The 27,392-nt window shown below is 40.9% G+C and overlaps 1 protein-coding gene and 1 long non-coding RNA gene across 2 annotated transcripts in view; both read left to right on the forward strand.

Annotated features, from left to right (window-relative positions):
- unc79 (unc-79 homolog, NALCN channel complex subunit) overlaps positions 1-27,392 on the forward strand; it is a 354,164-nt gene that overhangs the window by 199,668 nt on the left and 127,104 nt on the right. The window contains exons 23-27 of the mRNA XM_076275011.1: positions 5,531-5,688; positions 18,610-18,791; positions 19,085-19,286; positions 25,570-25,746; positions 26,279-26,347. Of these exons, the coding sequence (XP_076131126.1) occupies positions 5,531-5,688; positions 18,610-18,791; positions 19,085-19,286; positions 25,570-25,746; positions 26,279-26,347 (788 nt within the window). The remainder of the gene's footprint in view (positions 1-5,530; positions 5,689-18,609; positions 18,792-19,084; positions 19,287-25,569; positions 25,747-26,278; positions 26,348-27,392) is intronic.
- LOC143112873 (uncharacterized) lies at positions 8,384-9,238 on the forward strand. Its single transcript, XR_012984804.1, has 3 exons — positions 8,384-8,474; positions 8,616-8,723; positions 9,100-9,238. It is a non-coding gene; the product is annotated as an uncharacterized LOC143112873 (long non-coding RNA).

Raw genomic sequence — 27,392 nt, forward strand, 5'->3', positions numbered from 1 at the left:
CATAAGTCCATACTATCTCATGGATGAGCAAGGATTTCATGATTGGGCAAGGCTGCCCAGAGACATTGTGCATACTTGGAAGGCATTGTGATGGAAGTGCATTTGTTACCAAATACCTGTGGGTGGTTTGCCAAATGCTGGAAACTTTTGTAATATTTTTTTAGCTTATGCACCCTCACATTGGAGTCCCGAGTTCATATACAAAATTTGGTATCGAGATGTGACAGTGTTCCTGAGATATGGACGACTTCCTGTTTCGGAGCTTCGCCGCCGATTTCGTTTGGCTGTGACGGGCAAACGCTTCTGAAAATCAAAAATCCTTTCTGTAACTTTTTTGAGGCTTGGTCCAAGGATCATGTACGTCAAGTTTCGTGAAGTTCGGACCAAATTTGTGACCTGTGAAACTTTAGTTTCGCTTTCTATTCAATCCAATATGGCGGAAGAATGACAAGGGTCAGTGACATCATTTTCAATTTCCACACTACACCGATTCCAGCCGGACTTTCCAGAGTTGGACCGGTGGTGATATCTCAAAAGGTCTAGGACAGGGGTATTCAATTAATCTTCAGCGAGGTCCAGTTACGGAAAATTTCCTCAAGCAAAGGTCCGGAGCATCATAATGTTTAACGTGCGTCTTTAGGCTATGTGTATGTATGTATAATATTAGGATGGATGGATGGAGCCTAGTTGTAGATAGATAGATAGATAGATAGATAGATAGATATATACTTTATTGATCCCCAAGGGGAAATTCAAGAAATAGAAGATTGTAGGCCTAGGCCTAATGTTTAATGTGAAATAAAATAAGTAGCCTAAAAGGCAACATTCGAAATGAGGAGAAATGAGGCAAGATAAGAGTAGGGGAGAAAAACTGAATAGCCTTGGCTATTTTTAACGTGAACTTAAAATAAAATTTGAGCTGAGACAAGGATGGATATTCCACAGCTGGTTCCTTGAACCCATTAATCAGCAAATTTAATTAAATTTTTTTATGTTGACCCGAAATCCTGGAAACCCAGGAATATCACATTGTTGGGCAGTGAATGCATGTAGGCTTAACTAGATTGTGGTGGATCAATCATATTGCCTTCTTAAATCGTAAAATATTCTGTGGTCTAAGTTCACTGTTGAATGGGCCTAGCCTACCCTATGCTTGCTCAACATATATGCTTTGTCTATTAGAGGTGCTTCAAATTGGCGCTTAAAATCGCCTGTCTCAGAATATATTGAAGAGGTCCAGGGCAATTCCACGCAAAACGGTCACATCCATATTTAGTTGGCGTTACGGACGTGACAGTTTTGCGTGGTATTGCCCCCGTATCATTATATAAAGCTCTGTTCTCGCTGTCTAGCTTTCTCCTCTTTGAGCAATCGATGATTTGAAAATAACTTACTTATCGTTAACTTAGATATCCATCTGATTGTTTCTCGTCCCGTCTCCTCTCCTCGCTCGTTTCAGGCTATCAGTCTCTTCTCCATAGTAGGCTACTTTACTCACTGACTCGACTTTATCAGAATTCACAGATTTCACTGGCTGAGTAGCAGCAAGCGAAATGATGGTTCCTGAAGCTCCTGAAGTAAATGCTGTTATCCTAACCAATGAAACATTTAGCGCAGCTTTGAAATCTTACGTGAAAATCTAAATTAGGCTATTATGGTCTGGGTCCGGATAGGATCACGTCACGGTCCGGACTCTGACCGCGGTCCGCCATTTGGTGATGGCTGGTCTAGGAGCAGGAGCTGGCCAAAAAATCGGGCTTACAGGAATAATAATAATAAGAAAACTTAAGAAGAACAATAAGTGTGCTGCTTTCAGCAAGCACACTTAGGGCTGTATTTTGGGCCACCAGCGCATGGCGTAATACTAGTTATTCACCCGCGGAAAGTTGAATTCGTTATTTTGCACGTTTATTTTTTAAGCATTGCGCCCAGGGGTGTGGCAATTAACAACCTAGGGAGGGACCTGGCGCATTGTCTAAAAATCGCTATCATACACCACCTAAACCTCGTCAGAAGTCAATGGCGAGTTGTTCATATGCTATTTTAAGAGCGCATGTCAACAGTCATATTGGCAGGTGCACGCACCATCCTTCTATCATTCAAGAACGCACACCAGCGCACGTCCATGCAAAGCATTACAAATTGCACGATTACAATGGGAAACATAATTAGAATAAAGATATTACGAAATACTGTACATCTCATGATGAGTAGTTATTCACCATCATTTGCAAATTGGTAATGACGGTTAAAAGTGATTAGGGGAGAGGCGAGACACGTATGGAGCACAGCTGAAGACACTGTCACGAGATATAAGCAACTCCTCTGCAGGATAAATGTTGTTTTATTCAGTCATTTGAGCAACATTAGGGTAAGTGTTGCTTTTTCCAGCCTATGTTTTCGATGGTAACCCATTGTCAGTCAATAGTGAAAGTAACTGCATATAACTGTCTTGTCGTTGACTGACTCCTTGGTGAAGTTAGTTTCACTTTGTCAATGAGTTCAAATAATAGACGAGTGCAAATGCGTGAAGGATATGCTAGGTTTTAGTAAAGCATGGTTTAAGAATGACTATTCCATACGGTCTCGCAAGCAGCCTCCTTCAAATGCGCCTTTGAATGCCAAAATACCGATGCATTTATTTGACATATCGCGCGTTGCGCCGTTAAAGGGAATGACAGGTGTTATTCTCATTGGTTTAAAATGATGTTACGCCCCAAACACACCCATATGACTGATTAAAAGACCCAGGAACACCTTGTTACGCCATGCGCTCCACTTTTGAGAACGAAACCCCTCCCAATGTGAACTGGACATCCTACTAAATTTGAATAGACTTTTGACGAGTGACGATGCACTTTAGAATGTCATGATAGGGCCCTTAATAAGAAAAGGTACAAACACTATGGGTTGCCGCGCAGCTTCGCTGCTTGGCCCCCAATTTCCCCATAGACTTAACATTGGGCTGATGACATCACAATAGAGCCTTTAAGCAATTAGAATCCTATGCCAAGTGGTCAGGCCACCTGGAGCAACTGCCAGTCTCAGGCTTTAAGCCAGGGGTGTCCAAACTTTTTGACTCAAGGGCCACATTGGGTTTTGAAAATTGGCCGGCGGGCCACACACACAAAAAAATAATAATGAAAAAACAGAATTACTTTGTCATTTAAATGATACAAAACATATATATATATATATATGTTTTGTATCATTTAAATGACAAAGTAATACTGTTGTAGAAAATGAATTTCTTACGAAATACTTTTCATTTGATGTTGTTTAATTCATTTATAAATGGTGCACTGTCACTTTAAGGCTCTTTTGCCAGCTCCACTAGCCTATGGCTAGTACTGTGCCTATGGCTCACAGTTTATAAATGGTCAGTAGTGGAAACTACTGTTGCCATCGCGATTTCCTTTTAAAGGTTTCTTATAAAAAGGAGATATCAATTATCAACAATAACAAGCCAGCTGGAAGCTGTCGCAGTCTCTCCCTCTTGTGCACGCTCAAATGCGTTCCCAATTAAATGGAGTAGCATAACGTAGTTAGATCTGCTGCAATGGAGATACTATGTATCTCGATGTAACAAGCTGTTTTGACATTGACATGGTAAACGCTTTCTAAGAAGAGTGTAAAGCAGTTTGCAGTAGCCTAAAGTTATTCACAACGTTGTCTATGCTGGAATAGCGAGCGGCCTATGATAACCTAATTAATTTAATGCAGGGCAGGCCGGATTAAAGTGCGTGGCGGGCCGGATCTATGATAAACTAATAAATGCTCGGCGGGCCGGATTAAAGTGCGTGGCGGGCCGCAGTTGGCCCGCGGGCCGTAGTTTGGACACCCCTGCTTTAAGCATACAAACTGGCTCTATTAAGACTACACATCCTGTTCAACTGCTTCCTCTGCCAAAAACTGTTTCAAAATAAAAGTCCTCACTACAATATTTCACTGTTAAACAATTTAACCCTTTAAACTACTGAACTTTTTAACTGTTCAGCCATTGTAACTGTCACTTGTCATCAACTATGACTCCTACTCACTGTAGTTAGTTAGCATTGTTAGCATAATTAGCATGTTAGCTAATCATTTTTAGCAGTTATGCTAAATTGCTAACTATGCTAAATTAGCCGAGTCACATGGTTAGCTTAGTTAGCATGTTAGCATTGCTACCATTTTTAGCAAAACTGCTAAAAATGATTAGGTATGTTAGCTAAGTCACATGGCTAGCATAGTTAGCATTTTAGCATAACTGCTAAAAAATATTAGCTAAGTTAGCTAAGTCACATGGTTAGCATAGTTAGTATTGTTAACATAGTTAACAGCATTAGCATTATTAACATTTTTTTTAAATGCTAGAAAACATTAGCTAAGTTAGCTAAGTAACTTGGTTACCATTATTATCTTTGTTAACATAGTTAGCATAAGCATATCAGATGGAAGAGGAGACACAGGGGTATCCATTGGTATCATGTATATCGATCCTTCTGGCTTATAAAAACAGACGAAGTGACTGCAAAATAATAACGTCATGTACACAAACCAACGCTGCACACCCATTACTCTCGTTTGAATTACTCGCGGACCCGTGATCCGATAGATATGCCACACATGTCAGAGGAAAGAGGAGACTCAGAGCTATCATTTGATATTTTATACATCCTTCTGGGTTATAAAACAGACAAAGTGACAGCAAAATAATAACTTCATATAGCTGGACTTACCCCACGTTTTTGTCTGTTTTTGTGGCAAAGCATGTTTATAATCCAGTGCTATCATGTGTTTCTCTATGGCAAAGCATGTTCATAATCCGGTTTTGAGATCCTAACAAATTCCTACATGGCATCCAATTCAAGGCTCACATTGCATCCCAATTTGTTCAAATAAGAAACACCTTTTTTGCCTTTACATTGTTCATGGCAATGCAGTAAAAAGTTGAGAATCATAATGAGTGCATAGTTGCATACACCATAGGCGCACACAGGGCTAACACGCAAACTTGGGTCAAGTCAGGTCAGATCAGTTCGTGTCACAAATATGGAGCGCAGAAAGGTCATTTTTCATCACAAAATAAAAAATGGCATTTATTTCCGTAAATCACACACCACATATTTCTGTAAATTGCTCAGCCCCAGAGTATCCCTCCAACATGGCAATTATATTGCCCGATTCAGGACTGTCTGCCCTACACACACATGAAATGAATGTAGAGCTATGAGCTTGCTGTGGTGAGATACATGTCAAAATATAATAATTTTTATAATACGCTTTTTATATTTTAATTCTTTAAAAATCTAAATAAAATCAATGCTGGTACTAATACCTGAAATGAGATCTGGATGGCCTAGACTCTGCTGAAAAAAACAATATATAATATGTGTGTGTGGCACTTACAATGACCAGAATAAATCCTTATGAATAAAGATAGTGAAAATGCCCTAAAAACAGCTTAGGGTTCTAAGGGTTAAATGACATGCAAATAAGTTGTTCATGTTCAATGCTTTCATTGTAACCTGTTTGTGTGCCTCCTTAGCCTATGGAACATGCTGAAGTCTGAGTTCTGCCAACTAGCTTCCCTAGCTGTGCCCCAACTGCTTCATGCTCTTTCACTCTCTCATGGAGCTGACATTTTCTGGAGTCTGGTGGATTCTAACTTTAACAATAAAGACTGGAAGATCCGCTTTGAGGCAGGTAAGAGTCATTGGAACGCTTGACCTCCCGTTTAATGATTTATTGCTGAATGTATAGTAGGGTAGGAAGGTGGGGTTCACCTGCACCCGAAAGGTATATTTTTTTAACCTAGTTTTTTGTAATCCTTAAGGTGTCTAGAAAAGGAATTTTGATGTTCCCCACACAAATTATTGTCCCATATGTGTTTTTTTGTATCATCTTTTGTGTCCGTGCTTGATTTTCGGCTATAAAAAATGAAAACTTTAAATCTACATAGAATCTGAACAATACATCCTACAGACACAATCCACCCCAATTTCTTTTCGTCTTTCCATGAGGAATTGATAGATATGAGGATTGTCATGATTAGATGATGTATGGTGGTATTAAAACTCAAATAAACACCAAAAAATGTAAAAAATCGGTGACATTGGATCACTGGAACTCCTCCCCTATGGACCCTATTGATATATGTTTTCTAACTTTTGTATTTAAGTCTTTTGTCTTTAAGATGTCTAATAAGCAAATGTTGATGATCCCTACTTGAAATATTGTCACATGTTGGTCCAAATGAACATCTCCCATAGTAAGGAGTTACTATTCAAACCATTATATTGGTATTATATTTATTGAAACAAAACAGAAAACCACTCATATAGTCTAATATGTGGATATATAGGGTATAACAAATCCCCATTAGAATAAACTGAAATAGAAAAGAGTGATTCTAATCAAAGGTCAAAAGGTCAAGGGCAATGATGTCTATACATAATACGACAGGTCTTCATAATCAATCTCTTGCTCCTTGTCTTCTTCACCATCTCCATCCATCTCCTCGACTGTTTCCTCTAGAAAGTCAGTGAGTGAAGTGGGGAGGATAGGTCCACAAGACCACACTGGTTCCAGGGTACCCTCTTCAGTCTTTTCCCAGCCTTAACCAGGATCATGGGGCTTGGGACACCAGAATATCGGTGTGGCTGCTCTCTTGTAGATGGCCAGACGGTGGTTGACACGGTTGATCTGTGGGACCAAGTTGTCTCTGCAGTGCGGGAGCTGGGACAGATCCACCTTGGATCTGGTCGTAAGCGTCTCATCCTCTCCAATAATTTTTTTTCAGCATGATGCTGCGCACGTTGTTCACAGATTTTTCACGGGCCTGGCCATACATTACACAATCTAAATGCCTCGATGTCCTCCACCACATCTGGCTCCACAGACCACTGATCACCAAGTTTTCTGAGGACATAAATAATTATAGTATTACAAAGTCACAATGTATCAATATCTATGTTCAGCATTAATTGCCATTACATGCTACAGAATATCTGACTAAAACTATTTCATTAAAGGCTGCATGGTACTTTGGATTACTCTGTAGCTTTTTCAGAGGCTCAACGTTCCCTTTGCCTCTAAAGGCACTTGTAACGTCCCCTGTGAAGACGTACAGGCCGAGTATTGTTGTGCAGTAGTCTGCCCCCTAACATTCTGCCAGTTCGCTGACATTTAGGATCTGCCTGTGCTTTCTGGTCCCAATGTCAACGTAGATGGTCAGCGGGACGGATTAGGCGTGGTGTAGGAGGATGAAAAAAATGTCTGTGTCTGGAGTCCTCACAACAGCCACCTTGTGCCCCAGTTGAGCGGCATACAGCAGGTGCAGAACAATCTGGGTGTCAGTCTGTTCCTGGGTTGACTCCACCTGAGGTATCTCACATGTGGTCACCTGAAACAAGTTATTGAGTAAGGTGTGATAGTATATAGTAATACAACATTTGACCAGTTTCTCATGTATAACTGGGCTTGGCTAAATATTTCCCAAAAGTTTCTAATAAAGAAGAATAGTGAGAAAGACTGTCAAAATACTCACATTGCCACCCGATGACTCCAACTGATATGATTTGCCTTCAACGACTAGCACTGCTGTTCCACATTTCTCCAGCCGTGATGCAGATGCTTTGCTGACCCACACCTCAAGTAGCAGTTTACAGAGTTGTGTCTTGTTCTCATTATTTGCAAGGAAGAGTTTGAAGTCACTCGGCTTCCTTGTTGCAGGACCACCTATGATGTACTGCTGGGACACGCCACAACAAAATCGCTCCTGAGCTTTGACAGAATCATCATGGTAGGAGTGCTTCTTAGCCACCATATGGTCAAGGGACTGGAGACAAATTCCCTTGAATGTTGGGGGGAGGTTGAAGAGGTCAGAGAGAGACGTTGGTTGGGAGGATGAAAGAGTGCATTGCCATCCTGGATGTAGAAAGCATCTTCCATCAAGTAGTGAAGCATTGCAGCCAGTTGCAGCAGCCATTGCAGCCTCCCAGCCTAGGCACAGCTGATGGGTTCTTCATAAGACCAACAAGGCTGCAATGCTTCACTACTTGATGGAAGATGCTCCTGAAGATGTGCCTTATCCAAAGTATGCTTTCTACATCCAGGATGGCAATGCACTCTTCCATGCATTGATGAACCTCCCACCAACGTTCGAGGGAATTTGTCTTCAGTCCCTTGACCATATGGTGGCTAAGAAGCATTTTGTCTTCTCAACAGACTGCTACCATGATGAATCTGTCAAAGCTCAGGAGAGATTGCGTCGTGGCGTGTCCCAGCAGTACATCATAGATGTTCCTGCAACAAGGAAGCCGAGTGACTTCAAACTCTTCCTTGCAAATGATGAGAACAAGACACAACTCTGTAAACTGCTACTTGAGGTGTGGGTCACCAAAGCATCTGCATCACGGCTGGAGAAATGTGGAACAGCAGTGGTAGTCGTTGAAGGCAAATCATATCAGTTGGAGTCATCGGGTGGCAATGTGAGTATTTTGACAGTCTTTCTCACTATTCTTTTTTAGAAACTTTTGGGAAATATTTAGCCAAGCCCAGTTATACATGAGAAACTGGTCAAATGTTGTATTACTATATACTATCACACCTTACTCAATAACTTGTTTCAGGTGACCACATGTGAGATACCTCAGGTGGAGTCAACCCAGGAACAGACTGACACCCAGATTGTTCTGCACCTGCTGTATGCCGCTCAACTGGGGCACAAGGTGGCTGTGGTGAGGACTCCAGACACAGACATTTTTTTCATCCTCCTACACCACGCCTAATCCGTCCCGCTGACCATCTACGTCGACATTGGGACCAGAAAGCACAGGCAGATCCTAAATTTCAGCGAACTGGCAGAATGTTAGGGGGCAGACTACTGCACAACAATACTCGGCCTGTACGTCTTCACAGGGGACGTTACAAGTGCCTTTAGAGGCAAAGGGAACGTTGAGCCTCTGAAAAAGCTACAGAGTAATCCAAAGTACCATGCAGCCTTTAATGAAATAGTTTTAGTCAGATATTCTGTAGCATGTAATGGCAATTAATGCTGAACATAGATATTGATACATTGTGACTTTGTAATACTATAATTATTTATGTCCTCAGAAAACTTGGTGATCAGTGGTCTGTGGAGCCAGATGTGGTGGAGGACATCGAGGCATTTAGATTGTGTAATGTATGGCCAGGCCCGTGAAAAATCTGTGAACAACGTGCGCAGCATCATGCTGAAAAAAAATTATTGGAGAGGATGAGACGCTTACGACCAGATCCAAGGTGGATCTGTCCCAGCTCCCGCACTGCAGAGACAACTTGGTCCCACAGATCAACCGTGTCAACCACCGTCTGGCCATCTACAAGAGAGCAGCCACACCGATATTCTGGTGTCCCAAGCCCCATGATCCTGGTTAAGGCTGGGAAAAGACTGAAGAAAGTACCCTGGAACCAGTGTGGTCTTGTGGACCTATCCTCCCCACTTCACTCACTGACTTTCTAGAGGAAACAGTCGAGGAGATGGATGGAGATGGTGAAGAAGACAAGGAGCAAGAGATTGATTATGAAGACCTGTCGTATTATGTATAGACATCATTGCCCTTGACCTTTTGACCTTTGATTAGAATCACTCTTTTCTATTTCAGTTTATTCTAATGGGGATTTGTTATACCCTATATATCCACATATTAGACTATATGAGTGGTTTTCTGTTTTGTTTCAATAAATATAATACCAATATAATGGTTTGAATAGTAACTCCTTACTATGGGAGATGTTCATTTGGACCAACATGTGACAATATTTCAAGTAGGGATCATCGACATTTGCTTATTAGACATCTTAAAGACTGTAAAAATACAAAAGTTAGAAAACATATATCAATAGGGTCCATAGGGGAGGAGTTCCAGTGATCCAATGTCACCGATTTTTTACATTTTTTGGTGTTTATTTGAGTTTTAATACCACCATACATCATCTAATCATGACAATCCTCATATCTATCAATTCCTCATGGAAAGACGAAAAGAAATTGGGGTGGATTGTGTCTGTAGGATGTATTGTTCAGATTCTATGTAGATTTAAAGTTTTCATTTTTTACAGCCGAAAATCAAGCACGGACACAAAAGATGATACAAAAAAACACATATGGGACAATAATTTGCGTGGGGAACATCACAATTCCTTAAGGATTACAAAAAACTACTACAAAAAATAAATATACCTTTCGGGTGCAGGTGACCTCCTCCTTCCTACCAGACTAGTACTGTAAATGTGAACCATTTGAAATGACATTTTTTTCTGTATTAATTGGTCGTAGAATGTGGTCTGATCTTCATCCAAATCATAAGTATAGGGAAACACAATGGGCTTAAGGTTATATATCAAAATAAAGTACCGTATTTTCCGGACTATAAGTCACACTTTTTTCATAGTTTGCCTCGTCCTGCGACTTATAGTCAGGTGCGACTTGTACATGAAAAAATATATATAATTGAACATGTTTTTAAATGTTAATTCATATTAACTGACATATGAACCCTACATAAAACATTACCGTCTACAGCCGCGAGAGAGCGCTCTCAAATGCTTCTGTGCACTTTCAGTCAGAGATTAGTGCTTGCACTATGCCTGAAACACACATGCACACCTAAATCCTTATGGAAGAATATTAGACTCGAAAGTTTTGTACGTGTGTATCACGTTTTGAAACTGTAGAAATTATTTGTAACTGTAAAAATGATCTATACAAGTAATTGTCAAAATTACAAATATGCCCTACACTTACAAATCTATTCTACAGGTACGGATCAGTTTTACAGCTACAAATCATCCTACAGTTAAAAAAATGTTACTATTACAAACATATTCTACAATTACAAATCAATATTCTACGCACAAAAAGTTACAAATCTTTTCTGCAAGTCATGACAGCATCATCAATGTAATTTATCAACTAATTCTGGCTGTCAAATACACGTCTAGATTATGGCCTGGCAGAACGTCTACTTGCAACTAATTTTGGTTGTTTATAGACGTTCAAAACTGGGTCGGCCTGGACTATTGTCTCAATGTCATTTATCAACTAATTCTGGCTGTCAAATAGACGTCCAGATCATAGCCTGGACGGACCGACATAATATCAACTTGTCTTGGACGTCCATAGACGTTGCTTGCTCAGTGGGTTATGACTCCTGCCAACTGTATCCTCTGCCCACAACATTTTCAAAATAAAAGTCCTCACTGCAATAATTCCCTAATAAATAATTTAACTACTTAAAATATTCAACTATTTACCGGTTCAGCCATTCCAACTGTCAGTTGTCATCAACTATGACTCCCGCCAACTGTTTCCTCTGCCCACAACTGTTTCCAAATAAAAGTTTGTTTTGCATTTTCATGCACTGGTAATTCCTTGGAATTACATTTTCTAGTTTATAAATAGAATCCTGGCCCGTAAAGTATGTACGTATGTTTTAGGCATAATGCAAGCTCTAATCACTGAAAGTGGGCAGAACTTGTGCATTTGGGTGGTTGACGTTTTAGGCCAAAAAAAAGTTTTTGAAATAAAATTGAGATATTAGGCATGAAAATCACTTAGTCCTGTTGTACTGACCCTTCCATTCCCAAAAATATGTATGGTCTTTTAGATTTTGTGTTGAAATTCATATTTATTCACTAATTAGTTGTGGCAGTGACTAAAATTGTCATATGGTGTGACATGAAAGTTATTGTTTGTAAAATTATAATGGGGTATTTTGTTTTTAATGCGAGCAATGTATTATAATCTTCTATCATTACTTCATCAAGATCTAGCATTTACTTGTGCAAATTTATTACATTTTACAGTATATTTCTTCATCAATACACAGAGCAGTGTTTCCTCTAGAATTTTTTTTAACAGTGGTGGCAGCGCCCGCAGCGCGTTTTTTTTTATTCTAGTTGCTAATCACACCATTTAGCCTAACGTGACTTGAGAGGGACAGGATTCAGGAACTAAAACAGGCCCATCTTCTGTCTGACTCACGTCACGTTAACCCATGCATTAAACCACATTGTCACTTGAACGCTTGAACATACCGGTAGTTCACGTTGACAATGGAGAAACGCTTAGCTTACTTCGTTTATGACAGAAATTAAGTTTTGTGCCAACACGTTGTAAAAACACAACCCACAAAACTGCCTTTATTTGGTGCAAATCTACTTTACTTTATAGTCCGCGATTCACATTAGGCCTACTAGGCCATCACCGCGAGTGCATACAAAATGTTTTGCAATTTACCTTCGTTACTACCAGCAGTCGTTGCTTTTTTTACTGCGTCGATTCGCGATTGAGTGCGCATCTAATGTAGCCTATAGAAATCTAGACTGGCTCGCCAGGCTACATCTAATGTAACAGCGGTGTCTTCGCGGAGACATCCTCTCCAGTTTCATTTTTGCTGTTGTTACGAGCGAGCTTAGGCCTATAGACTACGATATGGGAAATACTTTATACGATCAGCTTCAGAAATGAATGGGGTTTCCTTGGCCTGTGCTACACCTTTCCACCAAGTTTGCGAAAATTGTAGTTTTTCCGATGTTGACAAACATGCGTAGCACATGGAAGCTCTTGATAGCGCATGCCACTAACGTCTATAAAAACAATATATTTATGGAATAAAACTAGACAGGTAGACCTACCTCGGATTAGCATTTCTGTTTATTCTTAAACTGCAATTTTCAGCCGCCAGTGGAGGGCATTTAGCCTACTATGCTTCCAGACAATATTTTGCGTCTCCCCTAATTCTGAAGCAGTGGCACCGTTAAATGAAGAGGAAACACTGAGAAGAAAGTGAATGCTTAAAATAGGCTACATCAACACAATATATAATATGTGAACTAAAACTGGACGGGCCATAATACCCTCTGACTAGTAGTTTAGGCTGTTAAATTGCAATGTGAGCAGCAGCCAGCAGGGGAGGATACGTCGCAGGATTATTTAAAAAGCAAATGTGTGTCTGCCCTGATTCTGATTAAACCGTGGGGGGCCGCCATGCTGAAATAAACGTAGAGAAAACACTGCAGAGTAAGGCATATGTCGTCAATCTTTCAATAAACGTCATATTCATTTTGACATACCTTGATATAAAAGAAAGAAAATGCTTGTGACTTTTGCTGACCCTATTTTCTATCTGTTCCATTGATATTTGTATGATATAGACCCCAAAAGCCTTTTTATTTTCATAATTTCTTGATGTCACACCAAATGATATGGTGTCACGCCATATGATAAATAACACCACAAAACAATCTGTTAATACAAAAATGTGTATTATATGTATTTCACAAGCAACAAAAGACAGTTCAAGACAGGTATATCATGTAAAGGTTCACTTTTAGAAATCACAACTATGCAAAACAGAATGCCACCAAATATTGTATAGCTCTTGGGTTCCCTGAGTTTTTCTCTTCTCAATGGTGGGCTTCAATATGAATGTTTGTAGTTCCCCTTTGAGTTTATATCTCTTTATATCTGTTAAAAGACAAATTCAACAATTTATTCAGATAATTTAAAAAGTTTTCCTGCATTATAATCAGATTAAATTGTTGCAATTACTTATAGTGCTAAAGACAACATTAATATTACTGTTTTCTTTAACACCAGAATTTATTTTCTCAGACTACTATTGATATTTAGAATGTCAAATATGTATCTTTTGTATCCAAGGCTGTAGAGTGAGTGAGTGAGTGTGTGTGGGGCTGATTTCTGTGTTATGTGTGTGTGATTCGCAATACATGCAATAGTTGCACATCATAAATAATAAATGTTAAATCATGTTAAATATGTCAAAATATATATTACACTTAATTATGAGCAGGGACGGATCATGGCTTGTGCCAAGTGTGCACGTGCACAGGGGCCCTCAGCCAATGGGGGCCCTCGGATTTAAAAAAAAAATTGCCATGAATTTAGGCTAGATTATGCCCGGTGCTTCTGTCAATTTGCGGCACAACTGAATGGTGTTATGGAACCGCGGACCGAAAGAAAAATAAACTAAATGTTTTCCTGATCAATAAATACTTCTTAATTCATAAAATATAGAGGCATAACATTAGGTGGAAGTGGTAGGCTATGAGTGCTCATTCAATGTATATGCGTGTTCGCGAAAGTGAAACTGACCGTGGGTAGGTGAATTAAGTGGATTCCTGCAATGTTAGCGATTGGATAGCGATTGGATAGCCTAATAAATCGCGACTTCTTGTAGGCCTAACAGTAGCTTATATCGTAGCAAATAGCCTATGGCGATGCCGATGACAGATAGGCCTACACTTATTTCACTCGTCTCGCTGGAGTGAGCGCATAATGTGGGCTGTTGCGCAAAGAAATTAATTAGGGAGATGATCTGCATCTCCATTTACCAAACGCTATAGTTTTGCTAACATCTCCACTGTTAACGTGAAATATGTCTCCATGCAAGGTAGTGTCAAGCAGCAGTGAAGTGAAAATCTTATCATGCAGGTAGCCAATGTTCACGTCACCTGAGTCAGACAGAAAACGGGCCCTGCTTGCTCTGTTAAAGTTTGTATGCCCCTTCCAAACTGCGTTAAAAGGGTATATTTAACAGCCAGAATTTCGAAAAAAAATTCCGGGGGAGACACCCACGAACCCCCCGTAATATGATCAGCACCACCTCTCACAAAATACTATCAACGTCCCTGCTACCGGTCCGTCAGATATGACAACTGTGTCCGGTCCGTTTAGTGAAAAATTTTGCTGTAGACTGTTTGGACAGCAAAGGGAGATTACAGCCTAATAATAAAAACAGCTGCTGGAATTCATTTCTGTGTGGGCCTGAGTTATCATATATGACATAATGTACTACATTTTCATTGTGTGAAATTGTGCACCAGCCTGCACATCGACAGCAAAGAGAGAAGTGCTGGCTCCATGCGCACTTCACTTGCACGCGCATGCACAAACGCGCCCGCGCGTCGCGGTCAGGGGGAGGGGGGGGCTTTTTTGATATTGTGCACAAGGGCCCATATTTGTTTAATCCGTCCCTGATTATGAGTTAAACATATGTATGAAAAAACATTATTTATGCAGGAAAATGCAGTTTCTATCATACAGTGTGACAAATAAATCATATGGTGTGACGAGAAAACCCGGTCACACTATATGATATGGGGTCACACTATATGAGGTTTCATGTACTTAACATGACATTAAGCAATGTGCTTTTATGCTAACATCCTAAAAACATGCTAACTGCAATATGACAATATAGTTTTAAAGGTAATATTGACTGAAAAGTAATTTTATTTGGGCATTTTTGCGTAAAATGCGTCACACCAGAAGACAGTGCAAAAGGGAACTGAAGCAGGAGTGCTGGATATACTTGATTTTTTTGAAAACATGAAGAGTGAAAACTCACCTTGTAACTTTCAGTGTCATTCTGAGGTGTTGTTCTTCCTCCTGAAAGAAGGAGGACCCCTACTCCCCAAAGGTCTCCAAACAATTGCCCGTTTAAAAAAAGTAATATGGCGTCACACCATATGATATCCATTTCTGGGACAAAGTGTTTTAGTTAAGGGTGGCTTCACAATATTATGCCCGAACTTTTAGTAAAGCAGACTCACAAGTAGGCATCTGGGTTATCAATATATGATTGAATAAACAAAAAATGAATTAATTTTCTTGTTTTTATTCTAAATCAAAATTTGTGAAATGTGACTGGGACAGTCAAGTCAAGTCAAGTCAGATTTATTTTTAAATCGCATTTAACATGCACGTAGTGCAATCCAAAGCGCTTAAGTCAGTCACGCCATATGATCTTTTTCTGGTTTGGCTGAAAATTGTGAAAAAATGGAAGATTAATCCCATGAATGCTCTGTATGTTCATATAAAACAGCATTTTCTGAACAATATCACCATAGTTTTTGATATATTTTTTTATAATTTACCTATCTTTGACACATTGGACCAAAAAAAAGCCATGTCATGTCAACCACCCATTTACATAACCAGTGTTGGGCAAGTTACTTTTAAAAAGTAATTAGTTACAGTTACTAGTTACTTCTTCCAAAAAGTAACTAAATTACTTACTCAGTTACAAATTATAAAAGTAACTAGTTACTTCAGAAAGTAACTAATGCGTTACTTTCAAGTACATTTTTAAATGCTCAAATGTGACCCCATCTCCACCCCTCTTTAACAGAACATGTGCATGTTCAATATAAATCTGAATATTATAATGTAATGGACACAATACATTATTAACAGAAACAATGTACACAAATCTAAACTATTTTAGTGTTGCTCTGGGACAGTGAGACTAGCCTCCAATCAAATGCCATGTATGTACAGTACCCTCCAGAATTATTGCCACCTCTGCTAAAGTTGAGAGGAATATAAAATCATCTTTTGGAAATTGATCTTAGAGATTGGCATGGTTTTATTTCAGTTAGCCTATTAGCTGGTTTGATGCTCATTGAGCTCAATGCAAATCAAACCAGCTAATAGGCTAACTGAAATAAAACCATGACAATCTCTAGGTATGGTGAAGGGTATGTGATAATGTGGGGTTATTTTAATTCCAAAGGCCAAGGGAACCTTATTAGGATGCATAGTATCCTGGATCCATGAAATAACTGGCCTTTAAAAATAAACATCTGCCTGCCTCTATTGGAATTTAACATTGGGGTGCCAATACTTATGACCCTGTATTTTAAGGAAGAACGTTTATTTGTTTATGATACATTATTCATTCACAAAAAAAAAAATGGTGTCCTTAAAGGTTGGATACTCCCTCATTTGTTTACTTAAGGCATTAAGATCAATTTCCAAAAGATGATTCCTCTTTTTAGTCAACTTTAGCAGAGGTGCCAATGATTCTGGAGGGTACTGTAGATATTATCTTTATATAGTGGATCGATACAAATAACACAATAGATGTTTTGGAACTTTTGATATTTATTTGCCCCTCAAGTAGGCCCTGTATTGGGCGTCTATATAGTTCGATAAAGTCTACAGACACGGTAGGGCTACCCCTCCTCTGACCCTCTCCCTCTGACAGGGAAACTACACCAGGCACGTAACTGAAGCGTTCCGTTCGCAACGCGTAAAATCCATTTTAGATGAATGGTCTATTTTTTTCGAATGTACGCGCCACTATCACGTCTAAATGGCAGCATATCCTCCACTACATACCTGGCTACCAGTTTGTTCAGTTCGGTCTGAGACAAAATGTGTGATGGGGCCTTAAAATCAAGCTTCAGTTGCTTAGGTTTTTTGGCACGTCTCCTCCTTCGGTGGCCTTGGCCACTTATTTCGTGTAAGCATGCAACGTTGAAATACGTTTGAGTAAGTTTGAATTACTTGACACCGACGTGGATAGGCACTTTTGCCCAGGGCATAATGTACATTTCACAATTAGGCCTACATTCGTTCCTTTACTTTCTTGGAGAGGAAAGTCATGGCTATACTTCCATTTAGAGAAGGCCACTAATTGGGCTCGCCATACCTGTGTCTCTCATTGACTGACTCGCTTCTGCTGTTCGTTGTGTGTCCGACTATGCGTGCTTTCGAACACCCGCCCAACTCTACCTCTGATTGGTTTACCATGAGATTGTACTCGACCTCAGCCAATCGTCAGCATTTATGCGCTTGTCTCGTGCACTGCCCGCTAACCAAGGAAAAAGTATTTGCCTCTCTGCTCAGTGTCTGATGAAAAAAACAGCTTCAATTATAGTAACGCGCCGGATTTTTTGTCAGTAACGGTAACGGCGTTATCAAAATGGGAAGAGTAATCAATTAGATTACTCGTTACTGAAAAAAAGTAACGCCATTATTTATAACGCCGTTATTCCCATTACTGTACATAACAATATTTAATAAATGTTCCCGGTGGTGACACCCCCAAACCCCCTCTAACTTTTAGGCTTAATTACAAAAAAATTCTGACCTGTCGCAAGTTCACCAAGCTCCCGATCTCATTCCACAAGCCTAGAGCGCCCTCGCGTCTGTAGACGGTAATATTTCATGTAGGGTCCATGTCAATTCATACTGATTAAAAACATGTTAAATAATATATATTTTGATATATAAGTCACACCTGACTATAAGTCGCCAAGACCAGCCAAAAAAAGTGACTTATAGTCCAGAAAATATGGTAATTAGCTTTTCCTGAAACCATTGGCCTTATGGTTCACTTACTTTTTTCTAACTGCTTCTTTTTTTGATTCCATGTTTCTACCACATTGTCTTACAACCTTTTGACATGTGGTAGTGTCATTTTCAGTCAGAACAAACAGATCGATAAAGAGAAAATCAACATTGAATCAATATTTGCCAGGGCGTCTGAATCATTTTGTTCTTAACTGTACGTATATTTAGAACTAGGCCTAGAGCTGACATAGAGCAATATGCTGTTTCACCTTGTAGTGGCCCTCACCTTAATACAGCCCTTGGAGGCGCGTAGCTGGAAAGGTGCTTAGGTCAGTGGCAGAATGTGCTCAAGAGTTGTATACATAAGAAACAAAATTATTCTTGCTGCTTTTGTTTATGTAAAGCACAATGAATTTACATCTGTGAATGAAATGCACTATTATACAGCAAAAAAAACTTGCCTTGCCTTTTATTTCTAGTGGAGAGAGTTGCAGTGTTGTGCCGTTTCTTGGACATGGGTGCAGTGACCAAGAGCCACCTGCTGAAGTATTCTTTGGCCCATGCCTTCTGCTGCTTTCTTGCCAGTATTGAGGATGTGAACCCTGCTGTTGCCACAAGAGCCCATCTACTTCTTGACACTATCAAATGCCCCGCTCTGCAGGTGACCAGGAGTACATTTTTTTGCAAATACGCAAAATCATTGTCTTTTTAAGTAGTACTTCAATATGAGTAAAAGCAATACGTTTTTTTTAAGTAGTACTTCAATATGAGTAAAATCAATACGTTTATGACAACATGAGTTGCAAATTTAAAGTTCAATAAGTTTATGAGTATAAAAAATGGGAATAGCCTTTGTTTGCTCTTATGTTTTTTTATATAAACTGTGTGTATTTGTAATGCTGTATTTATTGTTTGTTTTAATGTGAACCATTCATTCAATGGTAATTCCTTCAGGGTTTGTGTCTATGCCTGGACTTCCAGTTTGACACAGTGATACGGGACCGTCCCATCATACTCAGCAAACTGCTGTTATTGCATTCTCTGAAGAAGGATATTCCTGCTCTGAGCTGGGAATTCTTTGTGAACCGTTTTGAAACGCTCTCCCTGGAAGCACAGCTACATCTGGACTGCAACAAAGAGTTTCCCTTTCCTACCAGTATGTATGTTTTGTGCTTCTGGCTGAGTATACATGCTTCTACAGACTGCATGTCATGGAACTAAGATACACTGTAAAAACATTTGGATAAACACATTCTTAAAGTTCTTTGAGGAACCTTTTGCAGTTCTGTGGCCTACTGGATAGCGCTTCAGACTTGTAACCGGAGGGTTGCCGGTTCGAACCCCGACCAGTAGGAAGCGGCTGAAGTGCCCTTGAGCAAGGCACCTACTGTAACCCCTCACTACCCGAGCGCCGCTGCTGTAGCAGGCAGCTCACTGCATCGGGATTAGTGTGTGCTTGTTACGCCTGGATGTTAAAATGCCTAGGGGCATATTAGACTAGGCAGGATTTTGGAAAATGTGCTTATTTAAAGTCCCGAAGGCAAATCATGTTAAGTTTTGGCATACAACATTTTTAGGGGTTTTGAAGGGTGCTGAATTCAAATCTTCTGTATGCCAGGCTCAAAAATGTCCCATAATGCCTCAAAATGGAGAAATCCAATATGGCCGCCGCCGCCAGGTCAAAATCACTTATCTTTTAGACTGTACAAGGTAAAAACCTGAATGTAATGTGCTTTTATAGGTTTTCACATATAGGGAATTCAATGTCATGCTCAGATTTAAGATCAAGACTAGAGAAAATGCTTGAAATTAATGTACATGGTTAAAATTGTTGTCTCGGATAACGAATAATTCATGAAAAAAGAGGACCATGAAACAGGTTGATGGCTTTCTGAAGAATTTACTTGAAAAATGTTTAGAAGCAAGGTTGATTACCATATTTCAATTATATATTTATATTATTTATCTGTATTTATTTATCTGTATTTTAACTATTTATTTAATAATGCATATTTACCTATTTATTTAGTAATTAATCCATTCTGTTCTAATCAATTCTTTAAACTTCTTGGTATGAAGAGGTAGGCTACACACTTAGGCTATCCTAATTATCCTCATCCTCCTCCTCTCCAGCAGTGTTCTGACAGGTGCTGCTGCAGCTGCATGACTCCATGCATAACATGCAACTTTTCCTGCAACTGTAGCGCTGGCTCAGACATCCCTTGACGCAACCACAGGAGGTGATCTCCTTACAAGCTTTTGGAATTGGTGAGAGATAGTAGCTGTGGCACTAACTGATCATGCACATTTGGATGGCCTGATAAGTGTGTGTTGTGTTTGGGCCACCAACATGCTTTCTTGGCAAGGGACGCCCCCCAGTCGTGCATGAATTGTTTAATTATGCCTACGCACACAAGGGAAGCCCGTTGTCGTTTTTTCTCTGGTAAACGTGCGGGTTCTCCTGTTTCCGAGGGTCCGTCAAGGAAGATGGCAAGAGTAGCCAGGGCGCTTGGGGAGTCCTCAGCAGCCTTACAAGCCTCACTTTTTTCTCTTAGCACAAGGCCTGCAGTTCCCCAACCTGCTCCTTCTACCAGTCCGCATGAGCTGGAGGAGGAAGATGAGGAGGCCATTGTGGACGTTGAGACTGTTCTTGCGTCTGAGGGAGAGGAGCTACCTTGTGCACTGCCCTGTGTAGCCAGCCCCGTGGGAGGCGAGCTGGCCCGTCTGTTTGAGGAGGTCGTTGGCAGGGCATCCAGGGCTCTTGATATTCCCCTTCCAGAAAAGCCCCTTGCCTCTGCGTCTAGGTTCCACACAGACATGACTGAGCGCCCAGTGGCGGCGCTCATTCCCCTCCTACCAGACTTTAGTGACTTGTTCTGTCACCAGTTTTCCTCCCCAACTACTTTTCATAGGTGGTCTGGCCAGGCTAAGGTGCTTTCCAACATGCATGGTGAAGGGCTGATAGGTTGTGGCTCGCTCCCCCCAGTGGATCAAGCTTTGGAGCCCCTCTTCAACTCCCCCAACTCCCTCTTTGGTGGTCCCTCCTGCCTCAGTGCCAATGGCAGGACTATGGAGGCTCTGCTGGGTAAGCTGCATAGGCCCATAGTGATGCAAGCCCGCCTGGCTAACACAGCGGCCATTCTGGCCCTGTATGTTCGACACCTCTCTGGTCTCTTGCAAAGCAGTGCCGGTGATCCCACTCTTTTGATAGAGCTCCAGTCAGCCTCTGTGTACCTCACTGCAGTGTCTAAGGAGCAGGCAGTGGCATCGGGCCGCTCCTTGCCTCAGTTCTAAGTAGCTAGACGCCATCTCTGGCTGTCTTAATCTCAGCTCCAGCAGGCAGACAGAGAGCGTCTTTTGAGAGTGCCGGTGGAGCCTGGGTCCATGTTCGGCCCACAGCAGGCGCGTGACAGCTGGCCCTGTGCAGAAGAGGTGAGAGGGTCTCTTGGCAGGCGTACCAGGGGCGCTAGGCGCCCTAGAGCATTCACGCCTTAGCCAACACCTACCTTGGGGCATCCGTCTTGGGGGCCGACTGATCTCATGCAGCGGCTTCAGGCATCCCAGGGGCGGGGTACCTGCCCACAAGCTGGCCGGGGGGGCCAGCGTGCTAGTGGCCGTGGCCTCTCCAGGCGCCCTTGTCGTTCCTGACAATCTCCGAGCCAGCCAGCCTCACCTCTCAGCTCGATGCATTAAGGCTTGGCTGGAGCAGATCCATGGGTGCTCTCCACCATGACCCACGCTCAGACCTTATGTGCAGAGCTGTCCACCCTCCTGGACAAAAGGGCGATAAGGGAAGTGAGGAGTTCAGACCCCCAAGCGGGGTTCTTCTCCCGTTATTTTCCTGTACCCAAGCACACAGAGGACCTTCGTCCTATTTTAGACCTCAGGGCTCTCAACGTACACCGGTCTCTGAGGTGCAGGTTCATCACAGTTCCGAGGGTGCGGCAGGCCATCAATGCAGGGGACTGGTTTGCTACCATCGACCTACAGGATGCTTATTTTCAGATAATTGGCAGTTCCTGAGGTTTGCGTTTGAGGGTCAGGTCTTCGAGTTCCAAGTCCCCCTATTTGGAATCTCTCTGGCCCCCCGAACCTTTACCAGGTGCATGGAGGCAGAGGGGGCTGAGGATATTAAACTATCTAGACGACTGGCTCATCTCTGCAACCTCAGAAGTGCAATGCACATTCAGGACTTGGGCTTGCGCCCCAATCCCAAGTAAAGCAGGCTCCAGCCTTCCCAGGTCACCACCTTCCTGGGCATGGTCCTGGACTCCAGGAGGGCAACCGTCTCAATGTCTCAGTTGCTTCACGTTGCATGCCCAGGTGGAGTGGAAACTCTGCCTTCGCCTCTTGGGCCTTATGGCCCTTCACATGCGCCCAGTCCAGAGGTGCCTGTTGAGCCTTGGTCTGTGCCCCCAAGGGCCCTCCCAGGCCAAGGTGACTGTGTCCTGCAGGCTTCACAGGGCCCTATACTGGTGGAGAGATCCCGCCAACACCGAGAAGGAGAGTGCCATGGAACCAGAGATTCGTGACTGGGTCGTATTTACAGACGCATCCCCAGTAGGCTGGGGCGCCGTTCTTGATGGTCAGGGCATCAATGGTCTCAATGGACAGACAGGGGGGCTTGGGGTCTCCAGGTCTTTGCAGCCTGTCGACAGACCTGTGGCTCTGGGCTGATCCCCTGTTCAGCTCTCTCAGAGCAGTTCATGTGCCGGGGGCCTTGTATGCTGCGGCCAACATCTTGTCAAGAGGGGGCCCACATCCCGGAGAGTCGAGGCTCTAGTTAGCTTCTTCCTATTCACAAAGGCTAACTAGCTAACATTTTTTTAGTTTCTTACGATATATTAATTATTCAGTTAGCCTATACATAATCCTCACATAACAATATTCATATGCTATTATAGATGTATTACATGGTCCTAAACAAATTGTTGTGATATTATGTTATAGTTTACCTGATACTGCTGAGCATCATGTGAGAGGAGCGACATAATTACTAAAAAGTGCCTCCTTAGTGTATAGGTAGAGGGTGTGGCCTCATTCAGGGTTACATATGGGTATTTGTGTGTGTAGGGGTACGGGTAGGGGTGGGATGGGCAAACATGTCATCATAGCACACTGACATCAAAACAATAGGCTCAGGTACAATATTTCAATAGTAGGCAAATCTAGTAGTAATAGCTTAAGAGTTTCAAGCATTTTCTTCAAATATTAAATAAATAGTTAAAATACAGATAAATAATATAAATAGATAGTTAAAATATAAAAATAAAAAACATCAAGTAAATTCTTCAGAAAGCCATCAACCTGTTTCATGGTCCTTTTTTCATGAATTATTCGTTATCCGAGACAACAATTTTAACCATGTACATTCATTTCAAGCATTTTCTCTAGTCTTGATCTTAAATCTGAGCATGGCATTGAATTCCCTATATGTGAAAACCTATAAAAGCACATTACATTCAGGTTTTTACCTTGTACAGTCCTAAAGATAAGTGATTAATTAGATTTTGACCTGGCGGTGGCGGCCATATTGGATTTCTCCGTTTTGAGGCATTATGGGACATTTTTGAGCCTGGCATACAGAAGATTTGAATTCAGCACCCTTCAAAACCCCTAAAAATGTTGTATGCCAAAAATTAACATGATTTGCCTTCAGGGTTAATTTATTTTCAAAATTGACCTAGACTATATGGCTGCGTAACTAGTTAACTTAAATAAAGGAGAACAGTAAACACAAACAAGGAAGTAAATGATTGTCTGTTTGAACTGTTAATTTGATTTATCAATAAACCGGTCATCTCAATCACACTAAAAGTATGAAGACGACTAGGCCTAAACCAAATAGTAACAAACAAACACATAAACATACAAACACCAACCTCCCTGGGAGTAGTTTTGCCGAACCTGGCACACTATGGCCACACTAGGCCAGTATTTTGCTACATCGTAGCCACTCTCTCCACTGGGATTCATTGCCGCACTCGGCACACACTACCACTGTAGTAATCTAAAAATGAGCAGGTCAAGATCACACAGCATGACAACAGCTCAAGACAATACACAACATAACACAACACGATACACACAGCCATCCACGGCTTTCACACAACCGTGGATACTGGCGGGCTCAAAGGCACTGAACTAATGCCATCTTGGGTCTTTTAAGGGCTGTCAAATCAACCCCAATTAGGAACTCCCTTTCCGGCAATCAGCAGTAGGTGGGACCTAAACAAGGGCAAAGGCAAAACACAGAGACAGACGGCCGAAACACACTAGGGCCGTAACGGTGCTTCACTTCACTGTGTGTTCACTGTGTGCTGAGTGTGTTTCACTAATTCACGGATTGGGATAAATGCAGAGACCAAATTTCCCTCACAGGATCAAAAGAGTATATACTTATACTTATATATATATACTCTTTTGATCCCGTGAGGGAAATGTGGAAATATGGTTTATAAGAAACCATATAGAAGCAGCCCTATAATAATAATAATAATAATAATAATAATAATAATAATAATAAAAAAAAAAATAATAATAAATATAGCCGCAAGCGGCAATGGCGGGCCCGAGCACCTGCGGGCCACAACCCGTGACATTTCGGAATCCAACAAAGCACCAACATGGTGCATTTGTGAAATGTACATATTTGATGCGTGTGCTATTTGTTTTTGCATTTTATTTTCTGGCACATTTTCCTGCTTTGGCCAGGTGGTGGCGCTCTACCAGGCAGGCCCATTGGGTTTCTGGATATCATCATAATTATAATATCTATTAACCTGAGAAGTTTCAGACCTTGGTTCTTGGTTCTTGGTTTATCATGTGTTGAGGGAAAAGTTTGTGAAGTATTCCACCGAGATGAATGGATAGGGAGATGGGCGCAGAATGTAATATGATTAAATTAAAGTGACTTTTCTCGTGAACCGTTTACCACAACAACTAGCGGCTAACATCGTTTAAAAGCTGAGAAAAAACTCTTTAGCGTGATGTGATACATGTGATGTCTGTGTGATGAGTAGGCTACTTTGCAAGTAGTTCAGCAAAGAATGGGTGAATTTTGAGGCACTTTCACTTTCTCCACTGCGTAAAAGACTAAATGAATGCGCTGAATGCGCTGTGAATGCTAAGCTTATTTTGACTTAATTAGTCGGACGCAAAGCAGAATATTGAAAGAAGGGGGCACCAAGGCCACAGTGGCCTGTGAACATCCGATTTTCAAAGGGGTATGACGACCAACGCAAGGGGTAACGACGGCCATGGCTGTCGTGCCCGCCGTGAAATTCCCACCCTTCTACAGTATATGTAATGAATCTAGAATATATGAAAGATTCACTTTTTTAAATAAATTGGGGGGGGGGGGGGAATGGAAAAAAAAATTAGACAACATGGTTACACCCTGACTCACCACTACTTACCTCTTGCTTTCCACTTGACAGCCATCACATCTGTCCGCACAAATTTGGCCAATTTAAGTGATGCGGCTATGTGGAAGATAAGACGGGCACGTTTTGCTCGTAACCAGCAGAAGAGTGTGCGGTCACTTCGTGACAGTATCAAAGGAGGGGAGTCCAAGCGAGCCTTCTCTCTCCCAGAAACCCTGTGCAACAGATTGTGTGAGTAAAGATTTTTATAATCATGCTATCTGTAACTTTACTGAGAACCACTCTGCACAAACTGCTTATCTAATAAAACCTAACCAAGTGTTTTTCATCTTATACCAAGATGCTCATAAGTTTACATACCCCATACATACACATGCTAAAGTTGACTAAAACAAGAATACAAAAATCATCTTTTGGTAATGCCTTAATTAAAGAAATTAGGAAGATTTCATGTTAGCAAAATAATAACAGATACCTGTGCTGTCATTGTCCAATTTTAGCCTAGATTCAGGTGGATTCTAGCCTTGAGAGCAGATTTTGGTCATGTTAGTGTGAGCAATTCAAACATACAATATAATGTATACACATGACCAACTGAAACGTGTAGTGTCACACAGTGACCAAAATCACAGTGACCTGATTTCATGCTACTTTAACTAATGAAATATCAGGGTGGATGATGTATTGTATGATTTATTCAAACTTTGAAATTGCAGAGCCTAATCACTCAGAATGTTAATATATGTCTGTGTGTTGTTTCTAGCTTTTAGGCTTACCAGGCAAGAACACTCAGCACCCACACTGGGAGATATGCTAGAGAAAGTTGTACCAGGTAAATATACACTACACGATTTAGAAATAATGCCCTACTATAAATAGTCCTACCGCACACATCTCATCCAGACACTGGTCAAGGCAGACAGTTCGCCAGCTCTTTGTGACATTTCACAATGTGCACATTGAATGTATCTGTGTGTGTGTGTGTGTGTGTGTGTGTGTGTGTGTTTGGGTGGGTGTATCAGATGAGGGTCATTCATCATCACTGCAAAAACTGCTTATCTAATCTAATACAATCTAACCAAGTGTTATTAATCTTATATCAGGATCAAAAAATCGAATTGGTATTGTTTTCAGTATATCATATTTTGACTGAAAACGAGCAAATTTGTCTGCCAGTGCGTTAAGCAAATGTCTCTGGATAAGACTCCTTAAAATAAGTCTTCTTAAATTAAGTCAAAGTGATCTTTTGAGAGAGTACTAGGTAAGTGTCTTTGTACTTAAAACGATACCAAATAGATTTTTGATATTAATATAAGATTAGGGCTGTCAAAATAACTGATTCATTTCGATTCATTAATTTGAGAAAAAATAACTGATTAAAAAAAAATAACGCAGATTAATCGATTCCGTAGGACCTTTGAGCCCGAGCCGTTCTAGTCAGTAACCATTAGCCTGTAAAATGAAGGAAAGAGAAGAAAATGTGCTGCCTAGATCATTGAACATTTACTTTTAAAAAACGGCCTGATGGTGTTGATAAAATTAAAGTCTTGATTAAAATAAAGCAAAGGAATTTGCATATCACTGGAGTTTGTCAACTCTAAAGTCGCACATCAATGCAAAAAAATAGTGTTGACATTGAGGGGAGTGTTTATTTTCATTGTGTCCCCTGGGTTATGTCTGTGGCCTGAAATGCCTTGTATGTGAAAAAAACCCCAAGCACATATTAGGTCATATCATAGATTATTATGGCAATTATTTGAACAGTGAAAATAATAATAAAAGAGTTTTTGAACTTTAATGTCACTAATGCTGATTATTCAGTGATTCATTTGAATTTAAATATATAAAATACTTTAAAGCAACACCAAAGAGTTTTT

This window comes from Alosa pseudoharengus, unplaced genomic scaffold (genome assembly GCF_046254945.1).
Source record: "Alosa pseudoharengus isolate Yale_2024_CS ecotype anadromous, Long Island Sound unplaced genomic scaffold, YU_APseudo_1.1 YU_APseudo_1.1_scf_8, whole genome shotgun sequence".
NCBI lineage: Eukaryota > Metazoa > Chordata > Actinopteri > Clupeiformes > Clupeidae > Alosa > Alosa pseudoharengus.